The sequence below is a fragment of the Erythrolamprus reginae genome, chromosome 3, assembly GCF_031021105.1.
Source record: "Erythrolamprus reginae isolate rEryReg1 chromosome 3, rEryReg1.hap1, whole genome shotgun sequence".
Taxonomy (NCBI): Eukaryota; Metazoa; Chordata; class Lepidosauria; order Squamata; family Dipsadidae; genus Erythrolamprus; species Erythrolamprus reginae.
Genome location: NC_091952.1, coordinates 228524127 through 228543980, shown reverse-complemented (window position 1 = coordinate 228543980; position 19854 = coordinate 228524127). Strand labels below are relative to the sequence as shown.

Here is a 19854-nt window from a genome sequence, read left to right as displayed (position 1 = left end):
CTATAACACTCCGTGGCCTGCACTGGCTGCCGATCAGTTTCCGGTCACAATTCAAAGTGTTGATTATGACCTTTAAAGCCCTACATGGCATTGGACCAGAGTTCCTCCGGAACCGCCTTCTACCGCACGAATCCCAGCGGCCGATTAGGTAACACAGAGTTGGCCTTCTCCGGGTCCCGTCGACAAAACAATGTCGTTTGGCAGGCCCCAGGGGAAGAGCCTTCTCTGTGGCGGCCCCGGCCCTCTGGAATCAACTCCCCCGGGAGATTAGAACGGCCCCCACCCTCCTTGTCTTTCGCAAATTGCTCAAGACCCACCTATATTGCCAGGCATGGGGGAACTGAGACACCTTTTATATTTTATGTTTGGTATGCATGTGTTGTATGGGGTTTTATATATACTTTTTTAATATTAGATTTGTATTACTATTATATTGGTTTTGTTATTGTTGTGAGCCGCCCGAGTCTTCAGAGAGGGGCGGCATACAAATCTAATAAATTATTATTATTATTATTATTATTATTATTATTATTATTAATTATTATTTACAAGAATACCCAGATTTTCTCCCATTTTAATAAATCTGATTTTCCTATCTATTTCAAAACTAAATTCTTACTATGAGGGAGATCTGATGGATTCCATTTATATAATAATAATAATACATAATGTGATCTAATATGATACTTATTATTAATTTTGTTGAAATGGTCTCTGGTATTGCTGAACAGAAATCTGCCAGTGTTGTTGTAATTATTTATTGGAGTACATACTTGACAACCAAGTTATATTTATAATTCCGAGTGATAATTAACAGTTCCATTATAAGTTTCTGGAAGTGAAGCCCAAAACAGTTAAGGAACTTGAAACTTCCAAGTTTATCTATTCATTTCCCAGGTTCAGTTCAATACATTTCCATCTGAAAAGACTGCTGTAGACTCATTGATAAAACCAAAAAGGAAAAAAAAAGGGATTTTTTAAAAAAGCAAAGTAGCAGGTTCTTTTTAAAAATGGATTTTAAGCCATTTTTATAATATCTTGCTGTGGTGGACACCAGATGGGGACAGAGAGAACAACCTGGTATTCCAGCAAGTCTGATGGTGTGGCCTTCACTGCAGTCTGTTGCAGTGGTCATTGCCAGGTGGCTGTTGTCAGTAAGGGAAGGAAGAACCGATGTAGCTAACCTTATAGAAGAACCAAGAGAACACAAATATTTCATCCCCCCTCCCCCAAGCAGAGGTGTTTATGGGATGGAGTGTCAGAAATGTTGACATGTTGGCTTCTTGAGTGATGTACGTAAAAAGGGGAGAGGTTATTTTGATCAAGTGGTCATAGCTGCCATTGTAATGGCCATCTCTCGTCCCATGGTGGGTGCACAATATCTTAACACAAATAGAATAGAATAGAATAGAATAGAATAGAATTCTTTATTGGCCAAGTGAGTCTTCGGAGAGGGGCGGCATACAAATCTAATAAATTAAATTATTAAGTGTGATTGGAGCCACAAAGACTTTGTCTTTGGTGCATATGCTCTCAGTGTAAATAAAAGAACGCATCCCCCACGAAAAGCGAGGGAACACTGTACTATGAAAATTGCTAATGTAACATTCTAGAATAGAATAGAATTTTATTGGCCAAATGTGATTGGACACAGAAGGAATTTGTCTTGGTGTATATGCTCTCAGTGTACATAAAAGAAAAAGATACATTTGTCAAGAATCATGAGCTAGAACACTTAATGATTGTCATAGGGTACAAATAAGCAATGAGGAAACAACCAATATTAATAAAAACCTTAAGGATACAAGCAACAACATAAGTGGGAGGAAATGAGTGATAGGAATGATGAGGAAAAAACTAGGAATAATAGTAGTGCAGACTTAGTAAATACTTTGACAGTATGGAGGGTATTATTTGTTTAGCAGAGTGATGGCGTTCAGGGAAAAAACTGTTCTTGGTGTGCAGTGCTCTGTAGCGACGTTTTGAGGGTAGGAATTGATACGGTTTATGTCCAGGATGCAAGGGTTCCATTTGTTATACAGTGTTCCCTCGATTTTCGCGGGTTCAAACTTCGCGAAAAGCCTATACCACGGTTTTTCAAAAATATTAATTAAAAAATACTTTGTGGTTTTTTCCCCCTATACCACGGTTTTTCCTGCCCGATGACATCATATGTCATCGCCAAACTTTCATCCACCTTTAATAAAAAAAATTAAAATAAACTTTAATAAATAAACATGGTGAGTAATAATGTAAATGGTTGCTAGGGAAATGGGAAATTGTAATTTAGGGGTTTAAAGTGTTAAGGGAAGGCTTGTGACACTGCTCATAGCCAAAAATAGTATATTTACTTCCGCATCTCTACTTCGCGGAAATTCGACTTTCGCGGGCAATCTCAGAACGCATCCCCCGTGAAAATCGAGGGAACACTGTATCTATTTGTGTTAAAATATTATGCAATAATTTAAAGCTGACACTACAAACTGACAGATAATTGCTTTATCCTCACTCCTGGCTCTATAATGAATTTGGAAACATGCTTTATAAGCTATGCTGAAAATGAGACCTTGCTGTCTATTTTAGACATGCCCTAAGGGTAAATAAGAGTTTCAAATTCTATTCTGAAATACAAATTTTTCAGCCAAGTTTTCTACTGCGGAATGTTTTCTTTCAGTAACACACATTATTTATTTCAAAATTTAAAAGCTTATGCTCATTAAAACTTGTTGGGAAGAAAGGTATCATAATATTTGGCAAGTACCTTTGTGAAGTTTCTTGGGAATTCTTGGGACATCCAAGAAGAGTTTTGATCAATTGCTCCTGCTTGGAACATAACATTTCGAAATAATATTTCCAACTGTCTGCTCTTGGCTTTAGAGTGCTGTGTTTGCTTTCAAAATCCAGTGCTGCTGTTCACAAAACAGTTTCTCTATGTGTACCACCATATGACACTTTTAAATCCAAATATTGGTTCTGCGTTCCTATTTGGCACTTGAAAGTTACAACTGGTGTTTCAAAGGGTTTCTGAAAATATTCCATGATTGTTCCAAGCTGCAAAGTGCTTAATTCCAACAGTTTTGCATTTTTAAAGCAGTAGCTGCTTCTAAAGCACCCTATTTATACTTTGCCTGTGTGTGTGTGTGTGTGTGTGTGTGTGTGTGTGTGTGTGTGTGTGTGTGTTTGTATGCAAGTGTCTTCAACTCAGAGTAGACTACTAGAAACTACTTGGACTAGTCCCTGAAAGTTTTCTTGGCAAGATTTTTGGCATAGGTTTGCCTCTACCTCCTTCTTACAACTGAGACACAGAGTGACTGGCTTAGATATGAAACACAGCTGATTTCATAGCTAAGGCATAATTAGAACTCATGGTCTCGTGGTTGCCACTACACCAAGCCATCTGTCGTTGTTTGTAGTGGTTATTTTATAAATGATTGAGTTCCGAAGACAACTCCGATTAAAAGTATTTGAGTGTTTCAGTTAGTAGGATACTATATAGCACTGCTGTATAGCACTGTATAATGTCCGGAGGGTGCAGGTAGTACAAAATGTAGCCGCGCAAGCTGTCATGGGTCTTCCAAGATATTTATTTATTTATTTATTGGATTTGTATGCCGCCCCTCTCCGGAGACTCGGGGCGGCTAACAGCAACAATAAAGCAGCGTACAATAGTAGTCTGATGTTAGAAACAATTAAAAACCCATTGATATAGAAAACCAAACATACATACATACATACCATGCATAGAATTGTAAAGCCTAGGGGGAAGAGGGTCTCAATTCCCCCATGCCTGACGGCAGAGGTGGGTTTTAAGCAGCTTACGAAAGGCAAGGAGGGTGGGGGCAATTCTAACCTTTGGGGGGAGTTGGTTCCAGAGGGCCGGGGCCACCACAGAGAAGGCTCTTCCCCTGGGTCCTGCCAAGCGACATTGTTTAGTTGACGGGACCCGGAGAAGACCAACTCTGTGGGACCAGCTGGTCGCTGGGATTCGTGCAGCAGAAGGCGGTCCCTGAGATGATCTGGTCTGGTGCCATGAAGGGCTTTATAGGTCATAACGAACACTTTGAATTGTGATCGGAAACTGATCGGCAACCAATGCAGACTGCGAAGTGTTGGTGTAACATGGGCATATTTGGGAAAGCCCATGATTACTCTCGCAGCTGCATTCTGCATGATCTGAAGTTTCCGAACATTTTTCAAAGGTAGCCCCATGTAGAGAGCATTACAGTAGTCGAGTTTCGAGGTGATGAGGGCATGAGTGACTGTGAGCAGTGACTCCCGGTCCAAGTAGGGTCGCAACTGGTGCACAAGGCGAACCTGGGCAAACGCCCCCCTCGCCACAGCTGAAAGATGTTTCTCTAATGTGAGCTGTGGATCGAGGAGGACGTCCAAGTTGCGAATCTTCTCTGAGGGGGCCAGTGATTCTCCCCCTAGGGTAATGGACGGACAGATGGAATTGTCCTTGGGAGGTAAGACCCACAGCCACTCCGTCTTGTCTGGGTTGAGCTTAAGTTTGTTGACACTCATCCAGGCCCCAACATCCTCCAGGCACCAGCACATCACTTCCACTGCTTCGTTGGCTGGACATGGGGTGGAGATGTATAACTGGGTATCATCGGTGTATTGATGATACCTCACCCCATGCCCTTGGATGATCTCACCCGGTGGTTTCATGTAGATATTAAATAGTAGGGGGGAGAGGACCGACCCCTGAGGCACCCCACAAGGGAGAGACCTAGAGGTCGACCTCTGACCCCCCACTAACACCGACTGCGACCAACCAGAGAGGTATGAGGAGAACCACTGAAGAACAGTGCCTCCCACTCCCAACCCCTCCAGCCGGTGCAGAAGGATATCATGGTCGATGGTATCGAAAGCCACTGAGAGGTCAAGAAGCACCAGGACAGAGGACAAGCCCCTGTCTTGGGCCCGCCAGAGATCATCCATCAACGCGACCAAAGCAGTTTCCATGCTGTAGCCGGGCCTGAATCCAGACTGTTGAGGACCTAGATAATCAGCTTCTTCCAAGGACCGCTGGAGCTGAAATGCCACCACCTTCTAGACAACCTTCCCCATAAAGGGAAGGTTGGAGACTGGACGGTAGTTATTGAGTACAGCTGGGTCCAGGGAAGGCTTCTTGAGGGGGCACACAAGTGCCTCCTTATAAGGGGCCGGAAAGGACCCACTCCCCAAGGAAGCGTTGACAATCTCCCGGACCCAGCTCCGCGTCACCTCTCGACTGGCCGAAACCAACCAAGAGGGACATGGATCCAGTAGACAGGTGGCAGAACACAAAGCTCCAATGGCCCTGTCCACTTCCTTAGGTGTCACCAAGTCAAACTCCTCCCAGACAGATGGACAAAGATGTTTAGCCCCAGTCACCTTGACTGACTCGTTGTCAGTCAACTCTGTTTTACAATTGGAGTCGAGGTCCGCTCGAATCCGAGCAATTTTATCAGCAAAAAACGTGTTAAAATCCTCAGCACTACTCTGCAAGGGCTCCCCAACTCCCCCCTGGTTAAGAAGGGAGCGGGTTACCCTAAACAGAGCGGCCGGGTGGGATTCCACTGATGCAATCAAGGTGGCATGATACACGCATCTTGCCGCCTTGAGCGCCACTTTGTAAGTCATAATATGAGCTCTTACAAGTGTTCGATCGGATTCGGACTTACTCTTCCTCCATCGCTTCTCTAGACGTCTCTTCTGGCGTTTCAACTCCCAGAGCTCCTCGTTGAACCATGGAGCTCTGCAGGGTCTAGTGCCTCGGAGAGGTTGCAACGGCGCAATTCGGTCAAGGGCCTCTACTGCAGCCTTGTTCCAGGCCTCAGCCAGAGACTCTGCCGAACTGTGGACGAGTGCATCTGGAAGAGCCCCAAGTGCCTTCTGAAAGCCTTCTGGATCCATCAGGCGCCTGGGGCGGAACAACTTAATCGGTTCCGCCTCCCTGCGAGGGAGGATTGGAGCCAGGAAGTCAAGCTGCAGCAGAAAATGGTCTGACCATGACAAAGGTAACACTTCTAAGCCCCTTAATCTCAGACCATTACTCAGTTGCTCAGAGAGGAATACCATGTCGGGTGTGTGCCCCCCCTCGTGAGTCGGACCCTGTACTACATGGGTCAGGTCCATGGCTGCCACGGTGGCCATGAACTCCTGTGCCAGTCCAGAGGACCCGCCAAGCGATGGCAGGTTAAGGTCCCCCAAGACAATAAGTCTAGGGAACCCCACCGCCAGCCTGGCCACCTCCTCGAGTAGCACAGGTAGGGCTTGTGCCACGCAGCTGGGAGGCAGGTACGTGAGAAGCAAGCCCACCTGAACCCCTAAGTCCAACTTCACCAGGAGGGACTCACAACCCGCAATCTCCGGAGCAACGAGTCTGCGCATATAATAGCCACTCCCCCTTCCCTGGGGTCGGGGTTGATGCCATATCTGAAACCCGGCTGGGCAGATTTCAAAGAGAGGGACTCCTCCCTCCGGGCCCAGCCAGGTTTCAGTTACACATGCCAGGTCGGCCTCCTCATCCAGGATTAAATCCCGGATGAGGAGAGCTTTATTTACCACCGACCTGGCATTGAGCAGCAGCAACCTGAGTCCAGGGCCAGAGTTACACTCATCACCAGTGTCCAGGGTTGAGCTCATGGAGCCAGAACAAGGAATCATTATTAAACAGCGATCTCTTGTTCTCCTTGAACGGCTAACTCCGCGGCTCCCGCCATATCTGCCTCTCCCCAGCAACACCGGGATATTCCGACCCTCCGCCACCCCAGAGATCGATGCCCCCTCTCCTCCTGCCTTTCCAGCGTCAGGTGGGCCAAATATATCATTCATACTATTTCCAATCATCTCATCCATGCCATAACTCCACTCATCCCATCCATCCCACTCATACCAATCATTTATCCCATATATATTATTGCACTCACTCCAGTTATCCATTAGTTAAAAAAACAAAAAAACAAAAACAAAAACCCAATTAATTAAAAAAATGAATTAATTCACAGTAATTAAAATACTAATTAATTAAGAAACTCCCCAATAATTATGCCCATGTCTTGTCATCACTCTATAAGCTGCACTGGCTGCCAATTGGTTTCCGAACACAATTCTAAGTGTTGGTTATGACCTATTAAGCCCTACATGGCTTAGGACCAGATTACTTATAGACCACGTTTTGTCTCATGTATCCCAAAGGTCAGTTAGGTCCCACAGAGTTGGTCTTCTCCAGGTCCTGTCAACTAGACAATGTCATTTGGCAGGGCCTTAGGGAAGAGCCTTCCCTGTGGAGGCCCCAGCCCTCTGGATTCATAAAGCCCCCACTCTTCTGGCCTTCCACAAGGCTTTAAAAACTTTGCCGGCAGGCTTGGCTCCGTTGAGTGTTGTACTTAGCTCCGGCCATCAACTGGAATGTATGTAGAATGATTCGCTACTTCACGTTTTTTTCAAACGGGGCTTATGGCTTAGAACGCCGGGGCAGGGACGGTTTGTGTGTGTGTGTGTGGGGAAACTGCAGCGGCGGCTTCTTTCAGCCTGCACGTCACGGGGGAAGGCTCGACTTGTCTTGTCCTCCAGTTCGTGGATATCTCTCAACTCTCTGAAGATCATCCGCCGCCGCCCGATTATAGGAAAGCCGCTACGACCGCTGCTGACTACAGGGAGGGTTTTAAAAGACCAAATACTCATTAAATACATTAAAAAAATATTTCCTCTACTTCGCGGAAATTCATTTTTCGCAGGTGGTCTTAGAATGCATCCCCTGTGAAAAACGAGGGATCATTCTATTGGGTTTTTAGATTTGATTTTAAAGTTAGATTTCTACATATTGTATTGTCGTATTTATTTTGTTGTGAGCCGCCCTGAGTCTTCAGGGAAGAATGAAGAATCTAATAAATAAATAAACTAATTTAAATAGTTTAATCATTTTCTTATCCTTTTATGCAGAAAACATAAAAACCACAGCATTGCATGTTCTACTTTATTTTCCAATTTTACTATTGTAACGTGAAATAAAACTTAAATTTTTGCTAAAGCCAAGACCAGAAACATCAAAGAAGAGAAAATACGGCCCAAAAAGATGCTTTTTCAGGAGGCAACTGGACTTATTTTTTTCTTTTGAAGATGTTTTGCTTCTCACCCAAGAAGCTTCTTCAGCTCCTTGGTGGTGAGTGGAAGGATTTTTACTTATTGCAGATAGCTGGTCATTTGCATTCTTTCCTTGAGGCCACTTGAAGACTCATCTGTGTCCTCAGGATCACCTAAGTAGCGCAAATGGGTTTGGAGTCTTTTTGGTTACAGGATATTTTCTGCCCTGTGTTCCTTCATTGTTGAGGACAGGCACAGGCTGTTGGGAATGGATCTGTGTTGTCTGCATCTCAAACCGAAGTGCAAATGGTTCCTGTAGTGTGCAATTTTTCTGAAAACCCGTTCATACTCCCACACCATTTGAAGGGCATTCATCCCAAAGTGCATAGCTAAAAGTCTCTGGAGATTCCATTTCAGTCATCCAGGTCATGGTTACCCAAAGGTGCTTTTTCAGGAGGCAACTGGAGTTAGCTATAGGAAGAAAAACAAATCCATTTTGAAAAAAGAGTTGGAGCATAAAACAGTTTATCTATATTACCTATAAAACCTTACATGTCTTAGGGCCAGATTATTTACGGGACTGCCGTATAGCTCCCAGAGATCAATAAGATCACACAGAGTTGGCCTCCTCCAGGTCCCATCGACTAAGCAATGCAGGTTGGCGGGGCTGCAGGGGAGGGCCTTCTCTGTTGTCACCCCGGCTCTATGGAACCAGCTCCCTCCCGATCCCTGTACTGCTCCCACCCTACTGGCCTTCCGCAAAGCCGCGAAGACCTGGCTTTGCTGGCAGGCCTGACGGCCATGAAATTAACATCTATCATGGTCAAATTGTGTTGAATGGTATGCATGTGTGTTGATTGGATAGTTGAATTGTGGGTTTTTAACTGGGGTTTTATAGTTTCAGACTTCAATATTTGTCTTTTTTATTGTATTGTATCTTTTTTATGTTATTGTAAGCCGTCCTGAGTCCTTCGAGATTGGGCAGCATAGAATTCAAAATGAATGAATCAATCAATCAATCAATCACTCAATCAATCAATCAATCAATCAATCAATCAATCAATCAATGATATATTTGATTTTTCTGCAGTTTTCCAAAAGGGATGATAACAATATACTGTAGATGCAATGCATAGGTATATAACACAAGTAAATTTATCTACCCACTGCATAGCCTAACTAGTTGACGGGTGTCAAACTCGCGGACTGGATGCGTCACGTGCTGGACCTGCCCCTGTCCAGTTTAGCAAAGAGGGCAAAGTCCCGATACATCATGTGATGCTGCTGTGATGCCGCAAGTTTGACACTCCTGATCTAGTTGGTCAGACAAACGTGGTTAATTTGCACCTGTAGAATGTTTGCATGTCATTTCAGTGTGCTGGGTGTATTAACATTTAGGAAAGTCTGTTGAGACTGGAACAGAAGCTTGTAAGACCTCTTTACATTTGAGGTGAACATTTGTACATCTGAGCATTCTATTTGCAGAATGCAAGTGGTCCTTGTTATTCTCAGTGATTCATTTCCAGCATAGCAGTAATACAACTCCTTGTAGCTAAGAGAATGGCTTGACTCAGAATTTTTTTAAAAAAAAATAATGTCAGTTAAAGACCTTGCTCATTTTCTTGCAGCTGGCACATTACAATATACCATGACCTCTTTTTCACACACACTATAGTTTGGTTGTCATAGGTTGGTTGTCATAGGAGATTCTCAGTAATACAGTCATTGCGTTTGAACCAATATTTTATAAAAACAAGTGGGATGTTTTTGCATTACACATTTTTATGCTACATAATTTAAGGTATAATGTTCAGTTTTGTAGACAAAATGATGTTTTTGGACCACAGAATAGCTTCACCAGGAAATTGTTTTTATCTGATGAAGCAATTGTGTATTCATGCCAGAGTTTTCTACAACAGGAAATAAAGGTTTTTGTTTAAGTCTAAGTAATCATGATGGAAATAATCAAATTGATAGCTTTAAACTGCCCCCTCTGAGCTGAACTGAATAGATTTTATATTTTTATTTTCGGATTTTGCTTAACTGTAATACTAAATCATTTCTTCTTTACTCCTGTTATTCAGAGTTTCAATGAATTCTTGTTCATTTTTTATGTAAAAAGCTTTTTGTAGGAAAGAGTTATTATAGTGGTGTTGGAAGAAATGTCCATCTGGGTTTAGTTCCAAGTGGGGAGAAAAGATACTGGAAACATGGAGGCTGCTTGGAAGGATGGTTTAATGGGTTTTAGGTCCTGGACAGCTGACCACATGGAGTGGAGAGTGAGATTTTTTTATACCCTCTCTGGGCTTTGAACTTGAACTTCCTGTTCCTGTGGCAAAAGCATATATCCTATTGGTTGCAGATTCCCATGTGGAGTCAAGTTTGTCTGAATCAAATTTGTCTGAACCTTGCTAGATGATGTAAGGAAGGGCCTTTTTTGTGACATGTGATGAGCTCAATCAGTAATGGCAAACCTTTTTTTCTTTGGGTGCCGAAAGAGCATGTGTGCACGCTATCATGCGTGCGTGAGAGCTCACATCCATAATTCAATGCCTAGGGAGGGCGAAAACAACTTACCTTGTCCACCCGAGGCCCTCTGGAGGCTGGAAACGGCCTGTTTCCCAACTTCTGGTGGGCCCAGTAGGCTTGTGTTTGGCCCTTCCCAGGCTCCATAGGCTTTCCTGGATCCAGGGGACGGTAAAAACACCCTGCCCCACCCCCCTGGAGGCTCTCTGGAAGTCAAAAACGACCTCCCAGAGCCTCTGTTTCAGCCAAAAAACAGCTGGCCTACACACATGCACATTGGAACTGAGCTAGGACAACAGCTCGCGTGCCAGCAGATATGGTTCCGCGTGCCACCTGTGGCACCCATGCCATAGGTTTACCATCACTGAGCTAGATAACCCTATTATGTCCCGGAGTGTCTTAATCCCATCACCCTGGAGCTGAGGTCTTTTGTTTTGTAGACAGGCAGGCCCAGAGGTGGGTTTATCCCGGTTCAGACAGGTTTGCCTGAACTGGTAGCAATCCACTGGTGATGGCGAACCCATGGCACAGGTGGTACATAGAGCCATATCTGCTGGCACTTGAGCCATTGCCCTAGCTCAGCTCCAACGTGCATGTGTGTGCCGGCCAGCTGTTTTTTGGCTCACACAGAGGCTCTGGGAGGGGGGATGGGGGAGGGCGTTTTTACCCTTTCCCAGATCCAGGGAACCCTTTGGAGCCTGGAGAGAGCAAAAATGAGCCTACTGGGCCCACCAGAAGTTGGAAACAGGTCGTTTCCAACCTCCACAGGGCCTCCAATGAAGAAACAATGAAGCAATGAAGAAACAATCAATATTAATACAAATCTTAAGATACAAGCAACAAGTTAGTCATAGAGTCCTAATTAGGAGGAAAAGGATGATAGGAATGATGAGAAAAATTAGTAGAAATAGAAGTGCAGATTTAGTAAAAAGTCTGACAGTGTTGAGGGAATTATTTGTTTAGTAGAGTGATGGTGTTCAGGGAAAAACTGTTCTTGTGTCTAGCTATCTTGGTGTGCAGTGCTCTGTAGCGAAGTTTTGAGGGGAGGAGTTGAAACAGTTTTTGTTCAGGATGTGAGGGGTCAGTAAATATTTCCCCGCCCTCTTTTGGACTCATGCAGTATACAGGTCCTCAATGGAAGGGAGGTTGGCAGCAATTGTTTTTCTGCAGTTCTGATTATCCTCTGAAGTCTGTGTTGGTCTTCTAATAGAGAGAGAAAGCCTTCTTCTTTTACTTAATTTGGACCATTTTTTCAGGTGGATTTTTATCTTTCTAATCCAATTTGCCTTGAAATAAACGTGGGTGTAATCTAGTGAAGTATCGACATTTAAAAAAAAAAAGCTTTGCGACCTTGTTAGCATAGCCAGTTTTGTACAGTCATGAGTTTGCAAGATACTACAAGTAGGCATATGAGAAAACAAATTAAGAAGAAGGCGGGTGATAATAACAGTTTTTCACTACATCACATCACAGTTTTTGTCTTTTTCATACATGAAGAAAAGTGGAGCTTTGAATATGCTTTGTTTAAAGCTTTCCTCTTATTCTGAGTCAATTTTCTCCCTACCAACTTCAATTATTATTAGCTTACTGGAACAAAAATACCAAGAGCAATTGTTTAACCTTATACAATGGTACCTCTGCCTAAGAAGGCCTCTACTTACAAACTTTCCTGAACACCTGAACCGGGTGTTCAAGATCTTTTTGCCTCTTCTCAAGAACCATTTTCCACTTACAAACCCGAGCCTCCGAAACTGTAACTGGAAAAGGCAGGGAGAAGCCTCCATGGGGCCTCTCTAGGAATCTCCTAGGAGGAAACAGGGCCGGAAAAGGCAGGGAGAAGCCTCCATGGGGCCTTTCTAGGATTCTCCTGGGAGGAAACAGGGTTGGAAAAGGTGGGGAGAAGCCTCTGTGGGGCCTCTAGGAATCTCCAGGGAGGAAACAGGGCCAGAAAAGGCCGGGAGAAGCCTCTGTGGGGCCTCTCCTGGGAGGAAACGGCCTCACCCTCCCTGTGGTTTCCCCAATCGCAGGCATTATTTGCTTTTACATTGATTCCTATGGGAAAATTGCTTCTTCTTACAAACGTATCTACTTAAGAACCTGGTCACGGAATCAATTAAGTTCGTAAGTAGAGGTACCACTGTACTGAATTTACCAATACTCCTAGCTATTGTGAGGAGGAGATGCACTCTAAGCAGTCAATGTATATTCATTCTACAGTTGTCGTTTTGTCAGTGATGGTCATTTTGAGAGCTGTTATCAATATGTTGTCATATATACATAATGTTTTTTTAAAAAATAAGTGATTCAGAACAGCATACCCTCTTATAATGCTGAAAATTGTCAGCATTATGAGATAAATTGTCTCATAATGTTGAAAATTGTCCTGCACCTAAATACAAACTTAATTTAAATGTAATCTTCTGGCTGATAATAATTCCTGCATTGGATGAGATTATTTCAGTTTGATACCTCATTTTTATATAAGAGACAATGAGATAAGTAGATTGTTATGCGTTCATGTGCAGCTTGTACTACGAGTGAAAATATTTTTATTAATGAAATATGTTTTTCTCCCCCTTACCCGAACAGTTAAAAAACCTAAGTTTGGAAGAGCTGCAGATGAGATTAAAAGCTTTAGATCCGATGATGGAGCGTGAAATTGAAGAGCTTCGTCAAAGGTACACTGCTAAAAGACAACCAATCCTGGATGCGATGGATGCAAAAAAAAGGCAACAAAACTTCTGATTTTCTTAAGAAGATAATGATACAAGTTGATGTGGACACTGGGAGAATCTTCATAACTACAGGTTTTGAAAGGCGAGTCGTTTGAGCTTTGCAACACACTCGAGCAGAAGGAACAAAAGGAAAGCCCGCTAAATGTCCTTGAGCCCAAGTGAACAATCTGCTCTGTTTTTCATGTTTTGATACAATAGATGTTTCACATTCCTGATCTCTTTCAGCAGTGTTTCAGTAATGCTGTATGTTACACGGTAATGACTTGGGGTCCTAGTAAGACTTCAAGCTATTTCAAATTTCCCCAATTAATGCAGAGCTTTAAGTGGCAATGTATGCGCCTACCATTTAAAGGCATATTTATTCCACATGCTTCGGTGACTTATTTATTTTTATGCTTGATGCTTCTTAACTATATATGGTGCTTGCAGTTAGTGGAAGCCAGGGCAGAGTAAGTTAAGTGTATGTTAATGTTCACACTCTAAATGGAATGTATTGCTGTATTAAGGGCTGACTCAGGTAGAGTATTAGCTCCAGCTGGCTTGTAAGCACACACATGGGTCTCATGGGGTTTTGATTCAGGAGCTTTGATGTTGAGTGTAGAGAAATACTTACACAAGGACGAGCATGCAGCCTACTCCTCTACTCTCTTGGGCATCTCTCTTTGAAAATTAACAGGGTTCTGCAGTCTTAAGCAACTCCTTTTTCCAGGGGAATTACACTGGAGAAATTCCAAGTGGGTTTTGTCTTAAGCCTGTCCCTTTTACATACAATAGGCAGGATCTTACAATGTAAGAAACAAGTGCCTATATACTGTGTTTTCTGTCTCCCCTTCCCACCTCCCTCTCTCCCTCCTTTTTAATACAGAAAAATGCAAATTGCTAAGTTTATGGTGCATATTTCTATCTGTCACTCTTTTTCATTTTGCATAATTTTCAATATCACCTTTGGCTCTATAATACAGGCTTATTATAATAAATCTTATCAACTGTTACCTATTTACTCCACTTACTCTTCCCCTTTATTTTACTGAAATTTGGAAATGTTTTCTTACTACAAACACACTCTGAGAAACACTAATTGAAAAGCCAAAGAAATTTACTCTGATCCCAGCATTCTTTCATGTTTTCTCTTTGTTTTCTTTATTTTTTTCCTGATAATTTCCCCTTCAGCATCTCTTCTTTGTAATCATTTCCATTGTAAAAGGTTTGTTCCTGTAGGTATCCCAGTACTGTTGTGTAGATACGTTCATTTGTTATCTTTTGTGTTTTCCTGGAAATATGCCCTTTAAATTCAATTTCCTCAATATACTGTAGCATTCCCCCATTTTTCATTTATTCTTCTGTCTAATTTGTGAAATTGTATTGTATTGTCTGTATAAATAGCTACTTTTGTATGCTCCTGGAATCTATTTTGTAAGTCATATTAAGATTATGCTAATAGGGCCATAGATTTATTTTGTCTTTACCTTCCCACTTACCACTAATTTGCGAGTTAAGATTCTGGATTTTAGTGAATTGTCCATTTTATTATGTGTTTCAGTCATTGTGAGCCACTAAAATTGTGCACTGAAAACTGGAAGACCACAGTGTATTCTGAAAAGCCTTAAAATATTTGAAGTAAATTACCATTCTTTTATATTTCAGCTGAGAACAATTTTCCCATGTGTATGAATATGTATGCATAAATTGAAACCCAAAACATAAATTGAAAATCACATAACCTTTTATAGCTTAAATGAGCTGCTACAAACCATAATTTTTTAATGAATCAAATTTAAAAAGTTAGGGTGTAAACCTCACCGGGGCTAATGTCTCCTGCTGTTTTTCATATCATCAGATTGATTGCAATTTACTGTGAATCAATTTTTTTAGGTAAGACATCTAAATCTTTTTGCTAAATAGCAAATAGATGTATAGCTAATTATAAGTGATTCTAATGTAACTTATAAAACCTTCCTAATATACTCTATAATAATATATGATATTTTTAAAAGATTTCAATGCATAATTGGTATTATGGGCACCCCCTATTCCAGTGATGGCAAACAGGTGGCATGCCCAGTCATATCTGAGGGCATGCAAGGCGTTGCCCTATGTTCAGTGGTGGGCTACGAGCTGGAACGCTAAATTGAGCTCGCCGCCGCAGCTCGTAAATTCTTGCGGGGCCAGCACGATTTTGCTGCTGCACCTGTAGAGGCAGCAAAATCTCGCACGGATCTGCAGTTGCACCCATGGTTAAGTGAGGGTATTTTGCTTCCGCGCATGCTGAAACACGGGCGCACCTGCTGCTCCATGCGCAATTTTGCTGCCTCCATAGGTGTAACAGCAAAATCGCACTGGCCCCGCAAGAAGTTATGAGCTGGCTCACAGCCCACCGCTGCCTAAGTCAGTTCCAGTGTGTATGTGCGCTCTGGCCAGCTGATTTTTGGTCTACTTTTCAGCTGTTTTCACTCTTCCCCAAGTTTCAGGAAGGCCTCCTGAAGCCTAGGCATGGTGAAAAACAGGTTAACTGGAAATCAACTTCCTGGTGGCCCATTTTTCACCGTCACTAGGCTTCAGGAAGATGGAGGCTTCAGTGAGGCCTGTGCGCATGCATGGAGGGGCAGCATAAGGGTTGTGTGCATACGTGGGGAGGAGGGCATGAGTGTGGGCATGCGTGCACCTTTTTGGCACCTGAGCCAAAAAATGTTCGCCATCACTACTCTATTCAAAACAATTGAAATACAGAGTTGTGTGTAATAATAACTACCAAAACTGTGTTGAGTGCAAATGGGATAGAACTCAACAGTTAAGAATGATTCCTATCTGCAATTCTTGGCTGCATAGGTTCTTGAATCTAAAACTACAGGAATCGGCCATGATCCACCTGGGCAGATGTGGGAGGGGGGGAAATAGTAAAACAGCAGCAGTTGCTACTTGACTTAGTGGAAAGACCAGCATTGACTGCTAGCGATGAGAAGTTCAGAATCCCATTGTTTCATAGAAAGCTAGGAGTGAATGTGTTCAGTCTAATGAGACTAATCATTTAGATTAGTCCCAAGGAAGATTTGCCCAACTAGAAACTTTCTTTATTGTCCTCAGTTTTGCAAAGCATTCTGAAATCTTGTATATTTAAAAAAAAAAATGAATGTCTACATCCTCTTTTTTCCGATCTGTGAAAAATACCAAAAAAGATTAATCAGGTCATCAGCCTTGGTTTTTCCTGGTGTGCCTTATGCAATTTAACCAATTAAAAATTACTTGATTCTTTCTTTTGATATTGCTTTGATTATTATCATCATTATTATTATTAACACAGTGAAATCCAGAAAGACAATACTATAGCCAACTGCCAGGCTAAGACATACACAAAGCACTTGGAGAGATCTCTGCTCAGATGCTAATGTAGATTTTAAATGTACATTTTGGGATAAGATATGCACAATCTTCACCCTTTCCTCATACTATCCTTCCTGACTTGCCAGAGTTACCCCAGGAAGTTTTCGGTAATTATAACCATGGTTTTGCATTGCATCCAAATAACAAACTAAGGTTCCGAACAAGCCAGAAATTTAAAAACAGTTGCAAGCTGCCATTTCAGATTTTGTTGTGGTCTGAAACTAGCTGTTGTTTCCAGGTACAAGCATTCTCGAAACAGAAGATTATGTGAAGACTTTCTGAGTTAATTGCAATATATCAAGACAGGAAGAGATAAAGCCAGGATTGCAAGCATGGGCACAAATATTTTTTTTATTTCCATTTTTTTTTGTGATGCTTGCTTCAGCCTCTGCTGCTTATTATAATTGATTGCTGTTTTAAATAATTGTTGATAGTTGTATTGTGTTTCAAATTTGCTTTATGTAGACAGTTTGGGCTTTTATTATAATTTAAGCTGAGAGATGTTAGCTAGAGGATGAGTGATCATTCTTAGGATAAAATGAAATAAACTTTATATATCTTTGCTTCAGAAGTTGCAAATGTTACATCCTGATTAGGCTAATAAATATCACACTTTCCCTAATGTTCTACAAAAATGGAGCTCTAATGAATACTGCAGATTAAAGGTTTATTCTAAAGTGAGATTGTGGAAAGTAGCGGACAAAATATAATATTTGGAATTCCCTGATTTCTCTATAGTTATTGTATTAACATAGTCAGTTTGAGCAGATAATAATACATTATTATTATTATTATTATTATTATTATTATTTGATTATAATACAGTTAACCGATCAAGGCAACAAGTTGTATAATAATGAAATTTAGGGATAGGAGTTATATGCAGTTGACCATTTTATTATTTCCTATTTATTAATGTTCACTGAAACATACCTTACTTGTGCCCATAGCCACTTTTATTTCTACTAAAAATATACATTTTTGTAAAATACTTTTTTTAAATTAAAACTTGCAATAATTCTAGTATTGACTTTGTGAAATTTTAACTCAGATTGGTTTATGGTTTGTTTCCTGTCTCGTATATAAAAGTTTTACTGTTCTAAAGTACAATCCCTAAACTCTGGAAGATAAATGTTTGTTACCATTTTGAATTAAAAAACCCTATTTTCCATCAATGCCTGATGTTGTGTCATTTCAACTAGCTTTTTTTAAAGCTGAAGAATTCAGGTAGTTCTTGACTTACGACCACAATTGAGCCCAAAATTTGTGTTGTTGAGTGAGAATTTGTTGTTAGTTTTGCCACATTTTAAGTGAATCACTGCAGTTATAAGTTAGTAAATAACCCAGTTGTTAAATGACTCTGGCTTCCACATTTGCTTGTCAGAAGGTGGCAAAAGGTAAATGACCCCAAGATGCTACAATGGTCAGAAGTATGAACTAGTTGCCAAGCAACTGAATTTTGATAACATGATCATGGGGATCTTGCAAAGATCATATCCAGTGAAGGCTGCAATTTTTTTTACTATCGTACTGTAGGCGTCACTTATTTTGTGGGTGTGACTTGCCATGTGACCAGGTGGAAGTGGCTTGACGATCATGTGACCTGGGGGTGGGCTTAAAGGTCATGTGACTGGCTTAAAGGTGGCCAAATTGACGTCATTCACGACAAGGGTTAGGGTGCCTGGCCTCTCCTCACCTCAAAGAGATACAATTTCCCTATGTATTTACTATTACTGAACATCCAAAATATACTATTTAATTCTATGTATATATGCCACATGTGTACATATATTTTACACACAGGCACACAAAAATATACGTTATCTACTATATAAACTGTATGTGTATGCACACACACAAACACGTACAGCTCTTCTAAAATTATACACATTCAACTTCATTTACTGCTACAGGAAAAACATACCCAGAGCCCAGAAGGGGAAAAAAGAAAAAAAATCATTTCCCCCCCCCCCCCCACCGGTTCTGCGCATCTGACCAAATTTTTTCTACCGGTTCTGCGTACCTGACCATACCCATAGGAGCCCATCTGCTCCTGCTGCTCAAGCCGCATAAGCAAAAAAATATTGCCCAACAGACGAACAAATAGTTCAGAAAAATGCACTTCCAATTTGCAGTTGTGCTGTTTATTGCACTCTGGAGGGTTCAGGGAAGCTTCTTGAAACCCTGGAGTTCAAAAAACAGCACAATGGGCAAACCGAAAGTACATTTTCCAAACTTCTGGTTTTCCTGTTGTGCTGTTTTTTGCACTCCAGAGCTTCAAGAAGTTTCCCTGAACCCTCTGGAGTGCAAAAAACAGCACAATGGCAAAACGGAGGTGCATTTCCCCAAACTTCCGGTTTGTCCATTTGGACTTTTTTTTCACATACCAGGCTTCGGTAAGGCCCATGCACATGCGCGGGGGGGCAGCACGGGGTGTGTGTGAATGTGTGTAGGGGGGAGGGGTGTGGGCAAGTGCATGTATGCTAGCACACCCACACATCCTCTTTCGGCACATGAGCCAAGAAGGGTTCGCCATCACTGCTCTAGAGTATTATTTATGCCCAAATGGTGGGCTACTAGCCGGAACGCTAAATTGCGCTCGCCGCAGCGGCTCATAAGTGCTTGCAGAGCCAGCATGATTTTGCTAATGCACCTGTGGAGATAGCAAAATCATGCATAAAGCCACAGGTGCACCCATGTTTTGGCATGCGCAAAAGCAAAAAAAACCTCACCAAAACACGGGCACACCTGCAGCTCCGTATGCGATTTTGCTACCTCCACAGGTGCAGAAGCGAAATTGCGCTGGCCCCCGCAAGGACTTACGAGCCGTGGTGGCAAGCACAATTTAGCATTCCGGCTAGTAGCCCACCGCTGTTTATGCCTTTGAAACATGTATGCTCACTCACCCATCCTTATAAAAACACATTTGTACTATAAGTATAATAATGACAAGGGGTAATTTGTCAAATGCTTTGACTTGTGAAGGAAAAGGTTAAAGGAAACGACCCAACCAATTAAACAAGATCAATCTGCCAGGACTTGTTGTTGACAAAAAATACTGATCTCTAATTATTATGGCATTATTCGCCTGGTGCACCAGTTGCGGCCCTATTTGGACAGGGAGTCATTGTTCACAGTCACT

The 19854-nt window shown here is 42.0% G+C and overlaps 1 protein-coding gene across 1 annotated transcript in view; it reads left to right on the top strand.

Annotated features, from left to right (window-relative positions):
• Positions 1-17887, top strand: part of STK3 (serine/threonine kinase 3) — a 161289-nt gene extending 143402 nt beyond the window's left edge. The window contains exon 11 of the mRNA XM_070748093.1: positions 13189-17887. Coding sequence (XP_070604194.1) covers positions 13189-13344 — 156 coding nt within the window. The 3' untranslated portion in view covers positions 13345-17887. The remainder of the gene's footprint in view (positions 1-13188) is intronic.
• Positions 17888-19854: the final 1967 nt, after the last annotated feature.